This window comes from Bombina bombina, chromosome 7 (assembly GCF_027579735.1).
Source record: "Bombina bombina isolate aBomBom1 chromosome 7, aBomBom1.pri, whole genome shotgun sequence".
Classification (NCBI taxonomy): Eukaryota; Metazoa; Chordata; class Amphibia; order Anura; family Bombinatoridae; genus Bombina; species Bombina bombina.
This window is the reverse complement of record NC_069505.1, coordinates 578948384-578969941: the sequence shown is the minus strand read 5'-3', so window position 1 is coordinate 578969941 and position 21558 is coordinate 578948384. Positions and strand designations below refer to the sequence as shown.

Here is a 21558-nt window from a genome sequence, read left to right as displayed (position 1 = left end):
CTCCCCTCTTCACTACCATTAACCTTGTTTAACAGTTATTATGTGCTGTAAATTAAAAATATAATTATATTCACTTATTTAAACAAATAGACTCCAATTAATTTGTAATCTCCTCTCTATAGCTAACTATAAATACATTTATTGACAGCTACAATTATTTCCACTCTTAAACCACATAGTATCCTTACTGCTTAGTGTAATTTTGCTTGTCATGAGCCATACAATTGATAATCCATATTAAACAGACATTAACCCTTTGAGTGCTAAGCCATTTCCCACCTGGGTGCTAAGCCGGATTTGAGCTTTTTTTTAACCGTTGGAAAGGTTAGGCGATTACCTTTCTACCTGTGGGTCTTGGGGGTCGGTAGCTGCTTAGATACCTGAGATACAGGCTTCTAAGCAGCATGCCTCCATTTCCCTATATTGTTCCTTGTAAATTTTAAATAAAGTTGCGCGGTGACATCATCACGTCATTGGGTGTGATGTCACTGCCCAAAACGTGAAGCCCCAGCGATGCCTGTCACTATACAGGTCAGATCGCCGGGGTGGGAGTCAGTGGGAGCCCCCAGATTGCCCTCAAGGTGGGTGAGTGCTAGCGACAGCTCTGAGCCATCGTCAGCACCTGACTGGGACAATTTGCGACGGCTCAGAGCCGTCGTTAGCACTCAAAGGGTTAATGATCAAAACTTAAAATGTGCATGAGAGCACTTTAATTTTGAATAGAAACATTTTTTGTAGTATACTTTACGTTTTAGCCAAAATTATGCTTGTAAAAGTTATTACGATTTCAGTGGCCTATTCAGACTTGCAACGCCTGCCCCATGCACCAGCATTCAAACACTGCGCCTGCACAGAGAGTCACTGACATAATAGAAGCGTTGGGGGAATCTCTGAACAGCACTAATTCGCATTTAAATTTGGCCATTATGTCCCTTTAAGAGTACACAAGACTGGGTTTGAACCTTAATGCTGGTTCATAAGAAACAGGGATTCAAGTTGTCATTCACACTATGAAACTCCTCCCACCTACCTTGGACAGGCCTATCCAGTTCCAGAAATAATGTTTGTCTGTCTACAGAAAATGCTGCTGCAAAGATCTATATTTAAAAATGCAGCATTCATATTTATAAATGCGTAATAATGTTTTGCGCATTTACTTATGAGCTTGCTGAAATTATGTGTTTTCCAAGAAGCTCAGTTTATTTTATACACAATAAAACATCATCTGAATTTTGGACATAGGATGTTCTATAGTTTTTAACTTCTTGGCTGCAAGAGAAAGCTTTGACACAAGTAGGGCAGACATCCCAAGTCTCTCTGAAGTTCAGGGAGTCTCCCTGATTGTAATAGCAGCTCCCTGATGCCAGCAAATGGAATGCAATCTCCCTGAAACTCCAAGTATTATGATCCAATGTGGCCTGTGAGTAGGGCTAACTATTTTTTTTTCTTACTAGTATAGATGCAGCATGCTGCACGTAGAACAGGTTCTTGGTAATGAAAATAATTGTTGGGGTTAATAATATAAGCAGGGAAGACTGGGTCAGTGCTGGGTGGTCATGTTAAACATTAGAGTTGGTTCTCATTTAGGGCTAACTGTTCTGAGGGCTCTGGGTAGTTTGCAGACAGGGTTAATTGTGGAAGGGTGTCTAGATAGTTTGTGGTTAGGGTAAATTGTATTTAGAAGTTATATTAAGTTGTGTGGTAAGGAGGTACAAGACATTTTTTCAGGTAACCCTGCCCTGTGATAGGTTAGTAAGACTAGATATGAATTTTAAGAACCAATCCTGATCTTGGTTTTACCTCCAACTACTGGATTTAAATAACCATGCGCTATTTTCTACCAACCAATCAGTTCCTCTCATTCCTATGTGTGTTATTATTCATTACAGTAATATTTCTCACCCTAGTTTCTGCAAGGTACAATCTGGATTCCTTAGACCTTCATAAAAACATTTTTGCACAGAATCTAAAAACAAATTAGCCCTAAAGTCCAGTTTAATCAGAGATCTGTTCAAAATTAGAATGGAGGGTAGGATCCCATCGCAACCTGTTTTAAGACCACAGCCATTCAACCTGTAAAAGAAAATCAAGTAAGGTAAGATAAATATACTCAATACAGTTTTCAAGAGGTTAATTACTGATTTATTAATAATAATAATAATAATAATAATAAAAAACTTGGCATATTTTGCTAACCAAGTGACAGTTTTAAAAGGAGATTAAAGACACAATGTAATGTGATTTTTTCTCTCTCAATTTTACCTTCTGGGGTGTATTAAATTGTTTACAAATAGCTCCTTCACTTTTATTTTGTAATGTGAAATAGCTGTTTTTGACTGTGTATCCTTATCTATACTGAAAATGTCCGTACATGAAATCCAACATTTTTCTTTTATCATTCAGATAGAGAATACAATTTTAAACAATTTTCCAATTTACTTCTATTATCTAATTTGCTTCATTCTCTTGGTATCCTTTGTTGAAGCAGCAATACACACAGGGGAACCAATAACTTGAGGCATATATTTGCAGCCACCAATCAGCAGCTCCTGAGACCTAGTTATCCTTTTCAACAAAGGATACTAAAAGAACAAAACAAATGTAATAATATAAGTAAATTGGAATGTTTAAGATTGCATGCTCTATCTGAATCATAAAAGAAAAAAAATTGTGTTTCATGTCCCTTTAAGTGTGGGTTATAAAAAAGGTATATAAACAAGAAGGTTTAGAAGATTCCCAGTGGAGGATAGGCCACAGAGATACTAAAATATACATTTTCCATAGTTCTCTCTAAGGGGTCGATTTAACAAGGGCCGAATGGCCCCTGTTCCCCTTGTTTCCGCGCGAGCCTTCAGGTTCGTCGGAAACAGCAGTTAAGAAGCAGCGGTCTTAAGACCGCTGCTCCTTAACTGGATCCGCAACCTCTGAGTGGCATACAGCAATCAACCTGATCAAATACGATCGGGTTGATTGACACCCCCGATTGGCCGCGAATCTGCAGGGGGTGGCATTGCACAAGCAGTTCACTAGAACGGCTTGTGCAATGCTGAATGCCGACAGTGTATGCTGTCTGCATTCAGCGATTTCTGGCGGACATGATACGCTACAGCTAATAATTTTATATTACCATCTCAAAGGGCAAGATTATAAGTCGCGCGGCAAATCAGTTGTGAAAACTCCGCGTGCGTTCTGACTTTTTCGCATTTGGGGTTGCGCAGCTATTACGAGTAGAGAAATAACTTATATTGCAGGCACGTTAGGCCGAGCAATGCAAACTGCAAAATCACTTGCGCATTCACGTACTCTCCATAGAAGTCAATGGAGAAGATAAATAGAAAAAAACTACACCAAAACCCTTATCTGTTGCGCAAAGCCCATGACGTAGTGTACATGAAAATGCAAATATTTCATATTGTTTTAGCAACGGAATATGTTCTAATTATTTCTAAATACATATTTCTCTATTTATGTGATGATTTTTGGACTGATATTTTTATTTATAGCGAGATGTGTATATGAATATATTTATGTCTAGATATCTCGAGATCTATATGCGAATTTCACATTGAAAATCCTGCTAAAATACTGATTAATGTGCATAAGATTTTAATGTGAAATTTTTCATTATCTCCATAGTTAAACATATCTCTATACATATAAATGCATGTTTCTCTGTGTATGTGTATTTATGTCAATGTAAGATCCCTGTGTCGGCTTTTTTTTCCTAACACCTGAGATCTCATATCTTTGAGCCCTTATAACTTTTGTGTGCAGTATTATTTTACATCATTTTTATTAGACAGTGTTCATATGAGTGTAACTTTACTTTGTAATGTATTTTTGAAGGGTTTCGTGAAACCTTTTTGTTGTGCAACGGTGTTAACTACAGCTCTTCAAGTGCGGAAAGGATTGTTGTGTAAAAGGCGAATGCGTGCGCAATTGCCTTTTTTCAAGACTTGTAATACATGCGGAATGGAAATTGATTGCAAAAAGACGCCATTGAGCGCAGCGTGGAAAAGTCATAACGCGCTACTTGTAAATGTTGCCCAAAGTGTTTCATGTCCCTTTAAGTGTAATTTTGATTTGACAGTCCCTTTAACATATTTAGAAATGTTTCACACTTGGCTGGCATGTTATAAGTCTTGAAGCAACCAGGAGTTTTAGGTCTCTGCTTAAACAATGTGTTTATCACTGATAATAAAGCAGTTTTCATATCTAACCTTAGCTGCTGTAAATGACAGTTCTCATGACACAGCGCATCATATAGATGTTGCATTCCTGCATCATTCAGCACGTTCTGTCTCAGGTTCAGCGCAATAAGACTTTTATTTGTTCTAATAACAGAACCTAGATCTTCACAGCAAGATGATGTTAAGTTACACGAGGGCAACCTGCAGAGCGATGAGACAAATAAAGTATATTACAACATATATTAATAAAATTAGATACAGGCAAACGTCGTTTTATTGCGCTTCACTTTATTGCGCTTTGCAGATATTGCCCTTTTTACAAATTGAAGGTTTGTGGCAACCCTGTATCGAGTATCAAGTTTATTGTTGACATTTTTCCAACATATATACAGGTGGCCCTTGGTTTACGCCGGTTCAATTTGCGCCGTTTCAGAATAACAATAATTTTTTTAAGTCATGTGACTGCTATTGAAAAGCATTGAAAAGCAGTGCACTAATTAAAATAGCCAGTAGGTGGAGCTGTCCGCTTGTGTTGCAGCAAAGTTATGCAATTTAGCAGACTGAAATTAATCTATGTACACAGAGCAGAGCAGACCTATCGAGCAACAAGATCTAGTAGCCACTTCCCTATTATCTTCCTGTCCAGCTACTTGAGGTGAGGGTGCCTAACTGCCTATTAATCACTCCAGATTGAAATGCATAGAATAGGTGCAGACCCAATATTATCTAACATGCTAACAATGCAAAGAACTGTTTGCAGAAAAATGCAAGTAAAAACTTTTTGTTCATTAAACTTAGTTTGATGATACAGTCTGTTGTGTGCTTATGTATTTAGGTTTATAATGCTGTTTAGCATTTAAAGTCTTCATTTCAAAGCTTTAAAAATAATGTATTAGGTGTTACTTATGACAAATTTGAAAGGGGCCTGGAATCTAACTCCTTCATTTCCCATTGACTTACATTATAAACTGGGTTTCAATTTACAATGGTTTCGATTTACAACCATTCCTTCTGGAACCTAACCCCGGCGTAAACTGAGGGCTACCTGTACACATATTAACACATAAATTTAAATGAATACACACCTCTATATATATATATATATATATATATATATATATATATATATATATATATATATATATAAACACATGAATACAAACCTATATACACATATAAACACATACAAACACATGAGTACACACCTATATATACACATATAAACACATACAAAGACATGATGACACACCTATATATACACATATAAACACATACAAACACATGATGACACACTTATATATACACACCACCAACAAAAAGATTATGACAGAAGGCTCAGATGATGGTTAGCATTTTATTTAAATAAAAGTATTTTATAATTAATGTATATACGTGTTTTTCTTTATTCATAAAACTATTGCACACATAATAGACTACATATATATATGTAGTCTATTATTATATACACATATAAACACACCTATATATACACATACAAACACATGAATACACACCTATATATACACATATAAACACACCTATATATACACATACAAACACATGAATACACACCTATATATACACATATAAACACACCTATATATACACATACAAACACATGAATACACACCTATATATACACATATAAACACACCTATATATACACATACAAACACATGAATACACACCTATATATACACATATAAACACACCTATATATACACATACAAACACATGAATACACACCTATATATACACATATAAACACATACAAACACATAATTACACACTTATATATACACATATTGTCACGCTCGTCCGCCGGGGTGCTCCGGCGGTCCTCTTCGCGTGCTCTGTCTCTATGGCGACGTCAGCTCGGCTCTTGCCGTCCCTTCTGCTGATGTCACTGTTAGGCTTCATAGCCCGGGCTTCCGGTTTCCTCGGTGCCCGTTTGTTGTTTCCTTCGTGGCTCCTGTGATTTGAGTCCTGTATCTACCCTCAAGCTGCTGGATAATCTGTTGCCGAACTCTGCAAGTACTGACTACTCTGTGTTAACCCTCAAACTGCCTGATTACCTGTTGCCAAACTCTGCAAGTACTGACTACTCTGTGTTAACCCTCAAACTGCCTGATTACCTGTTGCCAAACTCTGCAAGTACTGACTACTCTGTGTTAACCCTCAAACTGCCTGATTACCTGTTGCCAAACTCTGCAAGTACTGACTACATTGTGTTAACCCTCAAACTGCCTGATTACCTGTTGCCAAACTCTGCAAGTACTGACTACTCTGTATTAACCCTCAAACTGCCTGATTACCTGTTGCCAAACTCTGCAAGTACTGACTACTCTGTGTTAACCCTCAAACTGCCTGATTACCTGTTGCCAAACTCTGCAAGTACTGACTACTCTGTGTTAACCCTCAAACTGCCTGATTACCTGTTGCCAACTCTGCAAGTACTGACTACTCTGTGTTAACCCTCAAACTGCCTGATTACCTGTTGCCAAACTCTGCAAGTACTGACTACTCTGTGTTAACCCTCAAACTGCCTGATTACCTGTTGCCAAACTCTGCAAGTACTGACTACTCTGTGTTAACCCTCAAACTGCCTGATTACCTGTTGCCAAACTCTGCAAGTACTGACTACTCTATGTTAACCCTCAAACTGCCTGATTACCTGTTGCCAAACTCTGCAAGTACTGACTACTCTATGTTAACCCTCAAACTGCCTGATTACCTGTTGCCAACTCTGCAAGTACTGACTACTCTGTATTAACCCTCAAACTGCCTGATTACCTGTTGCCAAACTCTGCAAGTACTGACTACTCTGTGTTAACCCTCAAACTGCCTGATTACCTGTTGCCAAACTCTGCAAGTACTGAATACTCTGTGTTAACCCTCAAACTGCCTGATTACCTGTTGCCAAACTCTGCAAGTACTGACTACATTGTGTTAACCCTCAAACTGCCTGATTACCTGTTGCCAAACTCTGCAAGTACTGACTACATTGTGTTAACCCTCAAACTGCCTGATTACCTGTTGCCAAACTCTGCAAGTACTGAATACTCTGTGTTAACCCTCAAACTGCCTGATTACCTGTTGCCAAACTCTGCAAGTACTGACTACTCTGTGTTAACCCACAAACTGCCTGATTACCTGTTGCCAATCTCTGCAAGTACTGACTACTCTGTGTTAACCCTCAAACTGCCTGATTACCTGTTGCCAAACTCTGCAAGTACTGACTACTCTGTGTTAACCCTCAAACTGCCTGATTACCTGTTGCCAAACTCTGCAAGTACTGACTACTCTGTGTTAACCCACAAACTGCCTGATTACCTGTTGCCAAACTCTGCAAGTACTGACTACTCTGTGTTAACCCACAAACTGCCTGATTACCTGTTGCCAAACTCTGCAAGTACTATCCATGTTGTGTTTAACCCTTCTTCTGTCTGAGTATAAGGTCTCTTCCCCTTCATTCCTGGATCTGTGGAGGACTATTCCTGAACAACCCGTATTCCACTCCTATACTGAAGGCTATCCGGTTGATATCTGGCATTCCTTTTCTCTCTTTGTGGACTCAACACTGCTCCATAGCGTGAGTACTTTGTTCTATAGAAGTTGTCGTGGGGTCACGTCCTGGATTAAACTCAGAGTGCTAGGGTGTTGTTTAAGTTCGCCCTAGCATTTGGGTCTTCTTCTGGACATTTCCTAACCTGACAATACAAATGGGCCATATTATGGACCCCAATGAGTTATCCAGGGCTGTGGCTCTACAAGGGCAACTTCTTGGAAATCATTCCGCTCATTTGCAATCTTTGGATTCCAAGCTTGATCAGATTACTGCTCTTCTACATAATCTCTCCGCTCCTTCTCAAGCTACGGCGACTCCTGCTGCAGCAGCTGCCAGTTCTAATGCTGTTTTTAACCCACCTCAGCCTGTCGGTCAATATATACCAAGAATCCCACTTCCAGATAAATATGATGGTAACCCTGAAGAATACCGTGGATTCTTAAACCAGTGCCGTTTACATTTCCAAAACAATCCTCAAGTTTTTGTCAATTCTTCTTCCAAGATAACCTTTATTATTTCCTTCATGAAGGGTAAGGCTCTAGCCTGGGTATCTCCTCTATTGGAGAAGAATGATCCGTTACTTCAGGATGTGGAATTATTTGTGTCAATTTTTTCTTCTGTTTTTGACAAGCCTGGGAGGTCTGCAGCAGCTGAGGCGGGGCTGTTGGATTTGAGACAAGGATCCCTTTCTGTTGCCCAATATGCTATAGAATTCAGGACTTTAGCCGCAGAAACTGATTGGAACGTTGGAGCTTTATGAGCAGCCTTTCGCAAAGGACTTTGCGAACGTCTTAAGGATGAACTGGTATTTCGGGAACTTCCCGACTCGTTGGAGGGTCTTATCAATTTGTGTATTAATCTTGATGCCCGGCATTCTGAACGTCTTCAGGAGAGAGATAGGAATTGGAGATCCTTGTTTAGAGCTGCTTACCGACCTCCTATTCGAACCTCAAGTCTTTCTAGTAATAACTCTCATTCTCCGGAGTCTGTTGAACCCATGGAAGTAGGAGCTATTAAGCTATCAGAAGCTGAACGCCATAGAAGGCGTACTCTGGGGTTATGTCTGTATTGCGGTACCAAAGGACACTTACTAAAGGAGTGTCCAATCTAGCCAGTAAAAGCAAAGGCTTAACTACTGATAGAGCGATGGAGTTACGACAGAATCCCATGTCATCCCTTAATCCTAAATTCTTTGTTCCTTTAACCATTACTTTTTGAAATACCAACATTCATGCTCAAGCTCTCATAGATTCCGGAGCAGTGGGAGTTTTCATTGATTCAAGTTTTGTTGATTCCCTCAAGATTCCTCTTCAAGCCAAGAAACAGTTAATCAAGGTAACTACAGTCAGTGGACAGCCTTTGGATTCTGGAATCATCCAACATTCTACTGTTCCTCTTCTTTTGTCTGTAGGTATTCTTCACTCTGAAATTATTTGTTTTGATGTCATCTCTTCCCCCCACATACCGTTGATTTTGGGGTTACCTTGGTTGCAGCGCCATGATCCAGTATTCTCATGGTCGAAAGGAGAACTTATTTCCAGGGGAACTACCTGTTTCAAGCATTGCTTGCAAAGGCCCTGCAAACCATCCTGTCCTGTTGTGGCTACAGTGGAAGTTCCTGATTCTTTGCCTGACAGCTATTATGCCTATACTGATGTGTTTTCTAAAAAAGAGGCTGATACGTTACCTCTGCACCGGATATTCGATTGTCCTATAGAATTGTATTCAGGGGCTCCTCTTCCTAAGGGAAGGACCTATCCTCTCTCTCGACAAGAGAATGTCTCTCTTGAAGAATACATAAAGGATAACTTAGCCAGAGGTTTTATTCGTCCTTCTTCTTCACCTGTGGGTGCAGGGTTTTTCTTCATCGGGAAAAAAGATGGAGGTCTTCTTCCCTGCATCGATTATCGGGCCCTGAATCAGATTACTGTGAAAAACAGTTATCCTCTGCCGCTCATCCCTGAGCTATTTGATCAACTTCAAGGTGCCTCTATCTTCTCCAAGTTGGATCTCCGTGGGACCTACAATTTGGTCAGAATTCGTAAAGGTGACGAATGGAAGACGGCATTTAACAGTAGATTCGGTCACTACGAGTATCTTGTAATGCCTTTTGGATTGTGCAATGCACCAGCAGTATTCCAGCATTTTGTTAATGAAATCTTCAGAGATTACCTAAATCAGTTTGTTATCATTTATCTCGATGACATTTTGATCTATTCCAGAACCCTACAGGAACATGTACACCATGTAAAACTTGTGCTTCAAAGATTGCGGGAAAATTCCCTATTCGCTAAATTAAAGAAATGCTCTTTTCATCAAAGTTCCATTCCCTTTTTGGGTTATATAATCTCAGAATCCGGCTTTGAGATGGATCCTGCTAAATTGTCAGCCATCAAGAACTGGCTCAGACTTACTACTCTCAAATCTCTGCAAATCTCTGGCTTTGCCAACTATTATAGAAACTTTATTAAGAACTTCGCTGACATCACTTCTCCTCTCACCTCTCTTACTAAGAAGGGGCAAGATTTTAAGAACTGGTCTACTTCAGCAGTACAGGCTTTTGAAACGCTAAGATCAGCATTTTCTTCGGCACCTCTCCTCAGTCATCCAATTCTTGATCTCCAGTTTATTTTGGAGGTAGATGCTTCCTCAATTGCAAATCACAGTATAAAATCTCACCAAAGCTAGTGATCAGCACTTCGTCAGGGATCCCTGACAAAGTGCCGATCCGGCACGAAACATGTTGGAGTAGGTGAATGCTAGTAAGCTGGTTCACTAGCTGTGATATTAGTATTACATTTAAAGAACTTTTTACAAGTACTGTAAATAAAAGTTACGTTTTATACCTCTACAATCGGCTCATTGAAGGTCTGGTTCATTTCACCTAGCTTTGGTGAGATTTTATACTGTGATTTACATATATATTTTTTCAGCGGATTGGGCTTTTCCACCACAACCAGCCATTTAACTCACTCACCTGGCGGACTCTGGGTTAACGAAAGGGGAATGTCTGTACGCTGACCCCCGTTACAACAAGACTGCTTTCCAAGACACGCTTCCCTGCAGCGTTGAATGCTCAGCCAGGATCAGCTGTAACTAGTTTGGAAGTAGCAATGTACACCGGACCGGGTGAGTGCATGTTACATATTGTGTGTATGCTGCCTATAACACTGTGATGACCAACGATTTAAGTTACTATAACGAAAACTAAGTACTGACTACTCTGTGTTAACCCACAAACTGCCTGATTACCTGTTGCCAAACTCTGCAAGTACTATCCACGTTGTGTTTAACCCTTCTTCTGTCTGAGTATAAGGTCTCTTCCCCTTCATTCCTGGATCTGTGGAGGACTATTCCTGAACAACCCGTATTCTACTCCTATACTGAAGGCTATCCGGTTGATATCTGGCATTCCTTTTCTCTCTTTGTGGACTCAGACCAACACTGCTCCATAGCGTGAGTACTTTGTTCTATAGAAGTTGTCATGGGGTCACGTCCTGGATTAAACTCAGAGTGCTAGGGTATTGTTTAAGTTCGCCCTAGCATTTGGGTCTTCTTCTGGACATTTCCTAACCTGACACATATTATTAACACATAAATTCACATGAATACACACCTATATATACACATATAAACACATACAAACACAATAATATGCACCTATATATACACATATAAACACACCTATATAAACACATACAAACACATTAATACACACCTATATATATATACACATATAAACACATACAAACACATAAATACACACCTATATATACACATATAAACACACCTATATAAACACATACAAACACATTAATACACACCTATATATATACACATATAAACACATACAAACACAATAATATGCACCTATATATACACATATAAACACACCTATATAAACACATACAAACACATTAATACACACCTATATATATATATATATATATATATATACATATAAACACATACAAACACATAAATACACACCTATATATACACATATTATTAACACATAAATTCACATGAATACACATAAATACACACCTATATATACACATGTAAACACATACAAACACATGATGACACACCTATATATACACATGCAAACACATGAATACACACCTATATATACACATATAAACACACCTATATATACACATATAAACACATACAAACACATGATGACACACCTATATATACACACCACCAACAAAAAGATTATGACAGAAGGCTCAGATGATGGTTAGCATTTTATTTAAATAAAAGTATTTTATAATTAATGTATATACGTGTTTTTCTTTATTCATAATACTATTGCACACATAATAGACTACAGTACAGTGTAACTATAACTTTTATATGCACAGAAAAATGAGTGTGACTCACTGTATTGCTATATTTGCTTTATTGCGGTGGTCTGGAACCGAACCCACAATATCTCTGAGGTACGCCTATATAAAGGTTGTAAAGCATCATGGAAAAATGTGAACATTATCCGCAATTAGAGGTTATTTAACTTAAAACTGAATTACCCATAATGCCTAAATTACAAGTGGAGCCCAAAAATGCAACTGCTATGAACTAACACTGTTTGTGTAAAATATATGCTGCTTGCATTTGCATAGTTCAGTTACAAACCATGGGGTAGATTTATTAAGCAGCGAATGCTGCAATCTACCCCCGAAGCTTCCGGCTTGCCGGAAACTTAAGTCAAGAAACAGTGGTCGTAAGACCGCTTCTCCTTCTCCGCCATTTCTGAGGTGGCAGACTGCAATCATCCAGATTAGATACAATCGGGATGATTGACACCCCCGGCTAGCAGCCAATTGGCCGCAAATGTGCAGGGGCGGCATTGCACAAGCATTTAATCAGAAATGCTTGTGCAATTTTAAATGCCGACAACGTATGCTGTCAGCATTTAGCGATGTCGGGCGGACATGATTCGCTACAGCAAATCATGTCCGCCCGCCATATGATAAATCGGCCCCATGTATGTTTTCATACTGACTCGACTGCAGAATCTCCCTGACATTCCGCTTTTCATTTACTGCTGCCAGCTCGTGACATAAGGGGGTGTGGTCTTATGTGTGTCATGTGATCCTGCTTACTCCCTGTCCTTCATTATTTATATCTCATGAGATTAAAGGGACAGTCAACACCAGAAATGTTACTGTGTTAAAAAGATAGATAATCCCTTTATTACCCATTCCTCAGTTTTGCATAACCAACACAGTTATATAAATACACTTTTTACCTCTTAGATTACCTTGTATCTAAGCATCTGCAGACTGCTCCTTATTTCAGTTCTTTTGTCAGACTTGCATTTTAGCCAATCAGTGCTCACTCCTAGGTAAACTCACGTGCGTGAGCTTAATGTTATCTATATGAAACACATGAACTAATGCCCTCTAGTGGTGAAAAACTGTCAAAATTAGAGGCGGCCTTCAAGGTCTAAGAAATTAGCATATGAACCTCCTAGGTTTAACTTTTAACTAAGAATACCAAGAGAACAAAGCAAAATTGGTGATAAAAGTAAATTAGAAAGTTGTTTAAAATGACCTGCCCTATCTGAATCATGAAGGTTTTTTTGGACTTGACTGTCCCTTTAATACATTATATGGAGTTTTGTGAACTTTTATTTTTGTTTATAGCAATTTCATATTAAAGGGACATGAAACCCAACATTTTTCTTTAGTGATTCAGACAGAACATACAGTTTTAAAAAGGTTTCCAGTTTACTTCTATTATCAAATGTGCTTAATTCCCATGATATTCTGTGTTGCAGATATTTCTAGGTAGCATCTGGAGCACTACGTTTTTTTCTATAGGATTATGACTGACCCCTTATATTTTTTACTTCCTACTCTTTCTTTCATCGTAAATATATAGAGCATGCAATTTTAAACAAATATACAATTTACTTCTATAATAAACTTTGCTTTGTTCTTTTGATATCCTTAGTAGAATAGCATTAGGGATAGGTGAATGTGTTATAAGTGAAATTTTACTCCTGTGGACATTCGTTTTGGAGAATCGAATGTTGATAAAAAGGAAAACCCATTAGCATTCAGTAATCATTGTTTGAATGTTCATAATTAGATGGAATATCCACTTAAGACATTTCCAATAGACTTGCGCGCTGCGGAAAAATTAGTTTTGGTTTGTTTCAGATCGATTCGGATGTTTTTCGAATTTCGTTTTTGGATCGATTCAAATTCGGGTACTTTTGAATGCATTCGTTTCAGATTCAATCGGATTCGAATAAATTCGGATGTATTCGGTTCGGATTCGATTAGTAAATTTGGAAGTTCGATATGTGTTAGGTGGGATGTGCTGTGTATTAGACTAGTATTATGTACTGTAATATTAGGTGTAACCCATAGCAGAGTGATATAACCTAATATACTGTACAATACTAGTGTAACTGTGATTAGTCCATTGCAATCCAAACTAATTTGGATTTATTCGTTAGTTTCAGTGCTACGGTAATTCGGAAATTCGAATCGATCCGAAGCTCCGAAACGCACATGTCTAATTTCCAATGTAACATTCGATTTCAAAAATACTATTCAGAAATTTAATAGTACATGTGGTACGGAATTTAGTAAAATTATACATTATACTAAATTTTTTTATTTCGAATATTACATTTGAAGAGAGCATTAGAAATACTATTACAAATATTTGATCAATTTTGAATACTGTATAATCTGAATCGAAATTATTCAAAAAATTTGAATAGAATATTACATTTAACGCTAGCATTTGAAATAAAATTACATTACAGGAATGTTAGAATGTTGTACAAACATTTGAAATTTGAAACTAACGAACTAATGTGTTAAAATTTGTTTCATTTCTCAAATGTGGCAAACCATTAGCCCATCCCTAAAAAGCATACATAGACTCAGTAGCAGCCATGCACTGCTTACTGTGAGCTAGCTGCTGATTGGTGGCTGCACATATATGCCTCTCATAATTGGCTCACCCAATGTGCTCAGCTAGCTCCCAGTAGTGCATTGCTGCTCCTTCAACAAAGGATACCAAGAGAAAGAAGCAGATTTGAAGTATAAGTAAAACGTAAAGTTGCCTAAAATTGTATGTTCTATCTAAATCCTGAAAAGAAAATTGGGTTTATGTAGCATTCATTACTTGATTCTCAGGGGTAGACTTACCATATGTCGAGCAGACATGATTCGCTATAGCGAATCATGTCCGTTCGACATATCACTAAATGCAGACAGCATACGCTGTCAGCATTCGTCATTGCACAAGCATTTTATAGTGAAATGCTTATGCAATGCTGCCCCCTCCTCACTGGAGGCCAGTTGGCCACTAGCAGGGGCTGTCAATCATCCAGATCGGATCAGGATGGTTTCAATCCGCCACCTAAAAGGGACTCTGCAGCAGCATCCGCTGCTTAATAAAAGGAACCCATCACTCTGTGCTTTGCCCTTTTCACCCTGGAATCACACCCTCATCCTTACCTCAAATCCTGAAGAACACAGTTTGGATGCTTTAGCCCAACACATAAAGCTTTTACTCCTGAATCCAGTAATCTATTTCTATTCAGATGCAGATTAATTAGGGAAGTGTTGTTACTGAAAACAGAGCTGAGATCTTCACAGGAAGCTGAGGTCAGTCCACAACTATCCAACCTGCAAGGGAACACAATTTGAAGAGGTCTTGGGTAAGTAGGGTTACCAGGTGTTCAATATTCAGCAGTCCAGTAATTCAACTGGTCGTCCAGGGGCGGCTACATTTTAAAGGCCTCTTATACATCTAAGCTCACAATTATTGCCCTGAAAGAAGTGACTTTGCACACGTACTGTGTGTTACTGGCAGCCACGGATTGTAACACACGCTCTAGTGTGTATCTTGGTGGATTTTAAAATACTCTCTGTGTAATGGAGTGAATTCCCTGTGTTGTGTTTTGTACTAGGAACCAGTACAAATACTGCTTTGTGTGCCCTATTATTATTACCATCAGTTATTTGTAGAGGGCCAACAGAATCTGCAGCGATATAAACATAGGAATAATATAAACAGGTAGCATTTATAGGAGACAAATGTGTAGAGAGCCCTGACAAGAGTTGGACTGGTCAGGAATGTGATCTACAAAACAGCTAGGCTCGTAGGTTTACATCCTAAGGAGGTTAAAGTAGAGTTATTGTGGCATATTTATCAAGCTCCGTACGGAGCTTGATGCCCCATGTTTCCGGCGAGCCTTCAGGCTCGCTGGAAACAGAAGTTATATAGTAGCGGTCTAAAGACCGCTGCTCCATCACCTGTCCAACTGCTCTGAGGCGGCGGACAAAAATTGACAGAAATCAACCCGATCGAATACGATCGGGTTGATTGACACTCCCTGCTAGCGTCTGATTGGCCGCGAATCTGCAGGGGGAGGTATTGCACCAGCAGTTCACAAGAACTGCTGGTGCAATGATAAATGCTGACAACGTATGCTGTCGACATTTATCGATGTGCAGTGGACATGATCCGCTATATCGGATCATGACCGCTCGCATCATCATAAATAGGCCCCTTTAAAGTGACATGATAACCAAATATTAAAGTACTTGAAAGTGATGCAGCATAGCTGTAAAAAGCTGTCTAGAAAATATAACCTGAACATCTCTATGTAAAAAAGGAAGATATTTTACCTTAAAATTTTCTCAGTAGCCATATCCCATTGTAAGAGCACTTCAAGCAGCCAATCAGGATGCTAGTCCAAGGACGTGAAAGGGAGCATGCATCTGGTATGTGCAGCACAGTAATGTTATTTCCCTACTCAGTTTAAAGAAGTTAACTATGTGAGATCGTAGTAAAGCAAAATATGAACTCAGGACTGCTATTTGTTTTTCTTTTGAAGGATAACAGAGCAACTACTATTGTGTGATGAAGACATTTTGAGGTAAAATATCTTCCTTTTTTACATAGAGATGTTCAGTTGATATTTTCTTGTCAGCTTTTTACAGTTATACTGCATCAGTTTCAAGTGATTCAGCATATGAGTATTATGTCCCTTTAAGGAACAGATTAAACTATGAAAACTAGGGTAGAGTCTTGTGGATCAAAACTAGGGGCCATTCTGAAGAGGAGGTAACAAGAGAGGAGGAGAGAAGGAGATTGTGAGCAGACCGAAGGGCACTACTGGCAGTCAAAGGGGTCAGTTCACTGCCGTGTGTGTTACTGGCAGCCAAAAAGGTAAAGTCACTGTTGTACAATTACTGCTCGGGTGTACAAAATAAATATGGCAGGTTCAAGGGTGCTGCTTTAAAGGGACAGTATACTATAAAATAGTTTTTCCCTTAAAGGGACACTGAACCCAAAAATTTTCTTTCGTGATTCAGATAGAGCATGCAATTTTAAGCAACTTTCTAATTTACTCCTATTACCAATTTTTCTTCATTCTCTTGCTATCGTTATATGAAAAAGAAGGTATCAGCTTTTTTCTTGGTTCAGAACTCTGGACAGCAGTTTTGGATTGGTGGATGAATTTATTCACGAATCAGCAAGGACAACCTAGGTTGTTCACCAAAAATGGGCCGGCATCTAAACTTACATTCTTGCATTTCAAATACAGATACCAAAAGAATAAAGAACATTTGATAATAGGAGTAAATTAGAAGGTTGCTTAAAATGTCATGCTCTATCTGAATCACAAAAGAAAAAATTTGGGTTCAGTGTCCCTTTAATGTGTTTCCAATTACTTTTATTACTAGCTGCAGAGTATAAAATGTATGAGATTTGCTTTTTAAGGTTTATTTGTGTATATGAATTAGTTGATTTTGTGTTTTGAAGCCACAACCTTATAAAATGGGTTGAGCTTGTAGGTATAATCAGATCTCATTAATTTATAAATTTGGGGCCGATTTATGAAGGCCCGAATGGGGCCAAATCCCTCTGTTTCCGCGATAGCTTTCAGGCTCGCCGGAAACAGGAGTTAAGAAGCAACGGTCTTAAGACCGCTGCTCCTTAACTGGTCCGTCGCCTCTGAGCGGCATACATCAATCCGCCCGATTCTATACGATCGGGTTGATTGACACCCCCTGCTAGCGGCGAATCTGCAGGGGGCGGCATTGCTAAAGCAGTTCACTAGAACTGCTTGTGCAATGCTAAATGCCGATAGCGTATGCTGTCTGCATTCAGCGATGTATGGCAAACACTGTGTACTGTGTACATATACCTGCTTCTTTATCTTATATCTGTAGGTATAATCAGATCTCATTACTTTATCACATTGTGTACATGTACATGTGTCTTTATCTTATATCTGTAGGTATAATCAGATCTCATTACTGTATCACATTGTGTATATATACCAGCTTCTTTATCTTATATCTGTAGGTATAATCAGATCTTATTACTTTATCACACTATGTACATATACATGTGTCTTTATCTTATATATGTAGGTATAAACAGATCTCATTAGTTTATCACACTGTGTACATATACATGTGTCTTTATCTTATATCTGTAGGTATAATCAGATCTCATTACTGTATCACATTGTGTACATATACATGTGTCTTTATCTTATATCTGTAGGTATAATCAGATCTCATTACTTTATCACATAGTATACATATACATGTGTCTGTATCTTATATCTGTAGGTATAATCAGATCTCATTACTTTATCACATTGTGTACATATACATGCGTCTTTATCTTATATCTGTAAGTATATTCAGATCTTATTACTTTATCACACTGTGTACATATACACGTGTCTTTATCTTATATCTGTAGGTATAATCAGATCTCATTACTTTATCACACTGTACATATACATGTGTCTGTATCTTATATCTGTAGGTATAATCAGATCTCATTACTTTATCACATTGTGTACATATACATGTGTCTTTATCTTATATCTGTAGGTATAATCAGATCTCATTACTGTATCACACTGTGTACATATACATGTGTCTTTATCTTATATCTGTAGGTATAATCAGATCTCATTACTTTATCACACTGTGTACATATACATGTGTCTTTATCTTATATCTGTAGGTATAATCAGATCTCGTTACATTATCACATTGCATACATATACATGTGTCTTTATCTTATATATGTAGGTATAATCAGATCTCATTACTGTATCACACTGTGTAGATATACATGTGTCTTTATCTTATATCTGTAGGTATAATAAGATCTCATTACTGTATCACATTGTGTACATATACATGTGTCTTTATCTTATATCTGTAGGTATAATCAGATCTCATTACTGTATCACACTGTGTACATATACATGTGTCTTTATCTTATATCTGTAGGTATAATCAGATCTCATCACTCTATCACATTGTGTACAGATACACGTGTCTTTATCTTATATCTGTAGGTATAATCAGATCTCATTACTGTATCACATTGTGTAAATATACATGTGTATTTATCTTATATCTGTAGGTATAATCAGTTCTCATTACTTTATCACATTGTGTACATATACATGTCTTTATCTTATATCTGTAGGTATAATCAGATCTCATTACATTATCACATTGTGTACATATACTTGTGTCTTTATCTTATATCTGTAGGTATAATCAGATCTCATCACTGTATCACATTGTGTACAGATACACGTGTCTTTATCTTATATCTGTAGGTATAATCAGATCTCATTACTTTATCACACTGTGTACATATACATGTGTCTTTATCTTATATCTGTAGGTATAATCAGATCTCATTACTGTATCACATTGTGTAAATATACATGTGTCTTTATCTTATATCTGTAGGTATAATCAGATCTCATTACTGTATCACACTGTGTACATATAGATGTGTCTTTATCTTATATCTGTAGGTATAATCAGATCTCATTACTTTATCACATTGTGTACATATACATGTGTCTATCTTATATCTGTAGGTATAATCAGATCTCATTACTTTATCACATTGTGTACATATACATGTGTATTTATCTTATATCTGTAGGTATAATCAGTTCTCATTACTTTATCACATTGTGTACATATACATGTATTTATCTTATATCTGTAGGTATAATCAGATCTCATTACTTTATCATACTGTGTACATATACATGTGTCTACTTATAATATCTGTAGGGATAATTAGATCTCATTACTTTATCACATTGTGTACATATACATGTGTCTGTATCTTATATCTGTGGGTATAATCAGATCTCATTACTTTATCACATTGTATACATATACATGCTTCTGTATCTTATATCTGTCCAACACCAATCTCCAATACTTGTAGAGAACAATGGAAAATTAACATTTATTACCTTATGTCTTCTATAACCCACTGGGAGTGTAATTTCTTCTACTGGCTGTGTTTACACAGCTTGGCCTTGAGACCAAAAACTTTCAGGATGGGTGGGGATACCACAGGCTAAATAAACTATTTCAAATGCTAATATAAGGGTAATGGAAATACTTGTAAACAATTTAATACACTCCAGCAGGTAAAGTGGATCATTGGGAAGAAACTAAAGGGGAGAACATTTTTGAGTAAACTGCCCCTTTAAGTATAATTTTAAAGAGGGGGCATTGTTTGACCCTCACCAACACTTGTGTTCAGTTGTTTATATGTTATCTATTACTTTTGTGGAATACAGTTGGCAACCATATTGGTAAGAAAATGTAGTCCAGTAAAAAGTTAAAAGTGCATGCAGTCTTGCATTGGCCTCATATAGCTTAAAGGGACAGTCTACTCCAGAGTTTGTATTGTTTAAAAACAGAGATGATCCCTTTATTAGCCATTCCCAAGTTTTTCATAATCAACACAGTTATATTAATATACTTTGTACCTCTGTGATTACCTTGTATCTAAGCCTCTGCAGACTGCCCCCCTATCTCAGTTAAAAAAGAAGTGGACGCCTGCGGCAGTCTGGTTAGGATTAATCAGTAGTATAAATTATGTATAAAATTCTCAGTGTTATGTATTATAAAAAATTGTCAAAAATATAACCATCTAAAAAATACTACAGTACATAAATTTATGCTTCACTAAATAGTGGAACAGAAAACAATATTCACCTATTAAAAGTGATATAGTCCATCTCAATGTATTCCTAAACAAAATGCTGGCGTATATTAAAGGGACACTGAAGCCATATAAAAGACACTGCTGTAATAAGACAATATTCTTACGGCTAAATTTAGAGTTTTGTCGGTAACGACCCGCGTAGCTAACGCTGGCTTTTTTGTGGCCGCACCTTTAAAATAACTCTGGTATTGAGAGTCCACAGAATGGCTGCGTTAGGCTCCAAAAAAGGAGCGTACAGCATATTTAACGCCACTGCAACTCTCGATACCAGAGTTGCTTACGAAAGCGGCCAGCTTCAAAAACGTGCTCGTGCACGATTCCCCCATAGGAAACAATGGGGCTGTTTGAGCTGAAAAAAACCTAACACCTGCAAAAAAGCCGCGTTCAGCTCCTAACGCAGCCCCATTGTTTGCTATGGGGAAACACTTCCTACGTCTGCACCTAACACTCTAACATGTACCCCGAGTCTAAACACCCCTAACCTTACACTTATTAACCCCTAATCTGCCGCCCCCGCTATCGCTGACCCCTGCATATTATTTTTAACCCCTAATCTGCCACTCCGTAAACCGCCGCTACTTACATTATCCCTATGTACCCCTAATCTGCTGCCCCTAACACCGCCGACCCCTATATTATATTTATTAACCCCTAATCTGCCCCCCACAACGTCGCCTCCACCTGCCTACACTTATTAACCCCTAATCTGCCGAGCGGACCGCACCGCTACTATAA

The 21558-nt window shown here is 38.0% G+C and overlaps 1 protein-coding gene across 2 annotated transcripts in view; it reads right to left on the bottom strand.

Annotated features, from left to right (window-relative positions):
• NLRP12 (NLR family pyrin domain containing 12) overlaps positions 1–21558 on the bottom strand; it is a 183120-nt gene that overhangs the window by 16281 nt on the left and 145281 nt on the right. For both annotated transcript variants that reach the window (XM_053722015.1, XM_053722017.1), the window contains exons 9-11: positions 15249–15419; positions 4221–4391; positions 1903–2073 (exon numbers count right to left, since the gene is read on the bottom strand). In XM_053722015.1, coding sequence (XP_053577990.1) covers positions 1903–2073; positions 4221–4391; positions 15249–15419 — 513 coding nt within the window. The remainder of the gene's footprint in view (positions 1–1902; positions 2074–4220; positions 4392–15248; positions 15420–21558) is intronic.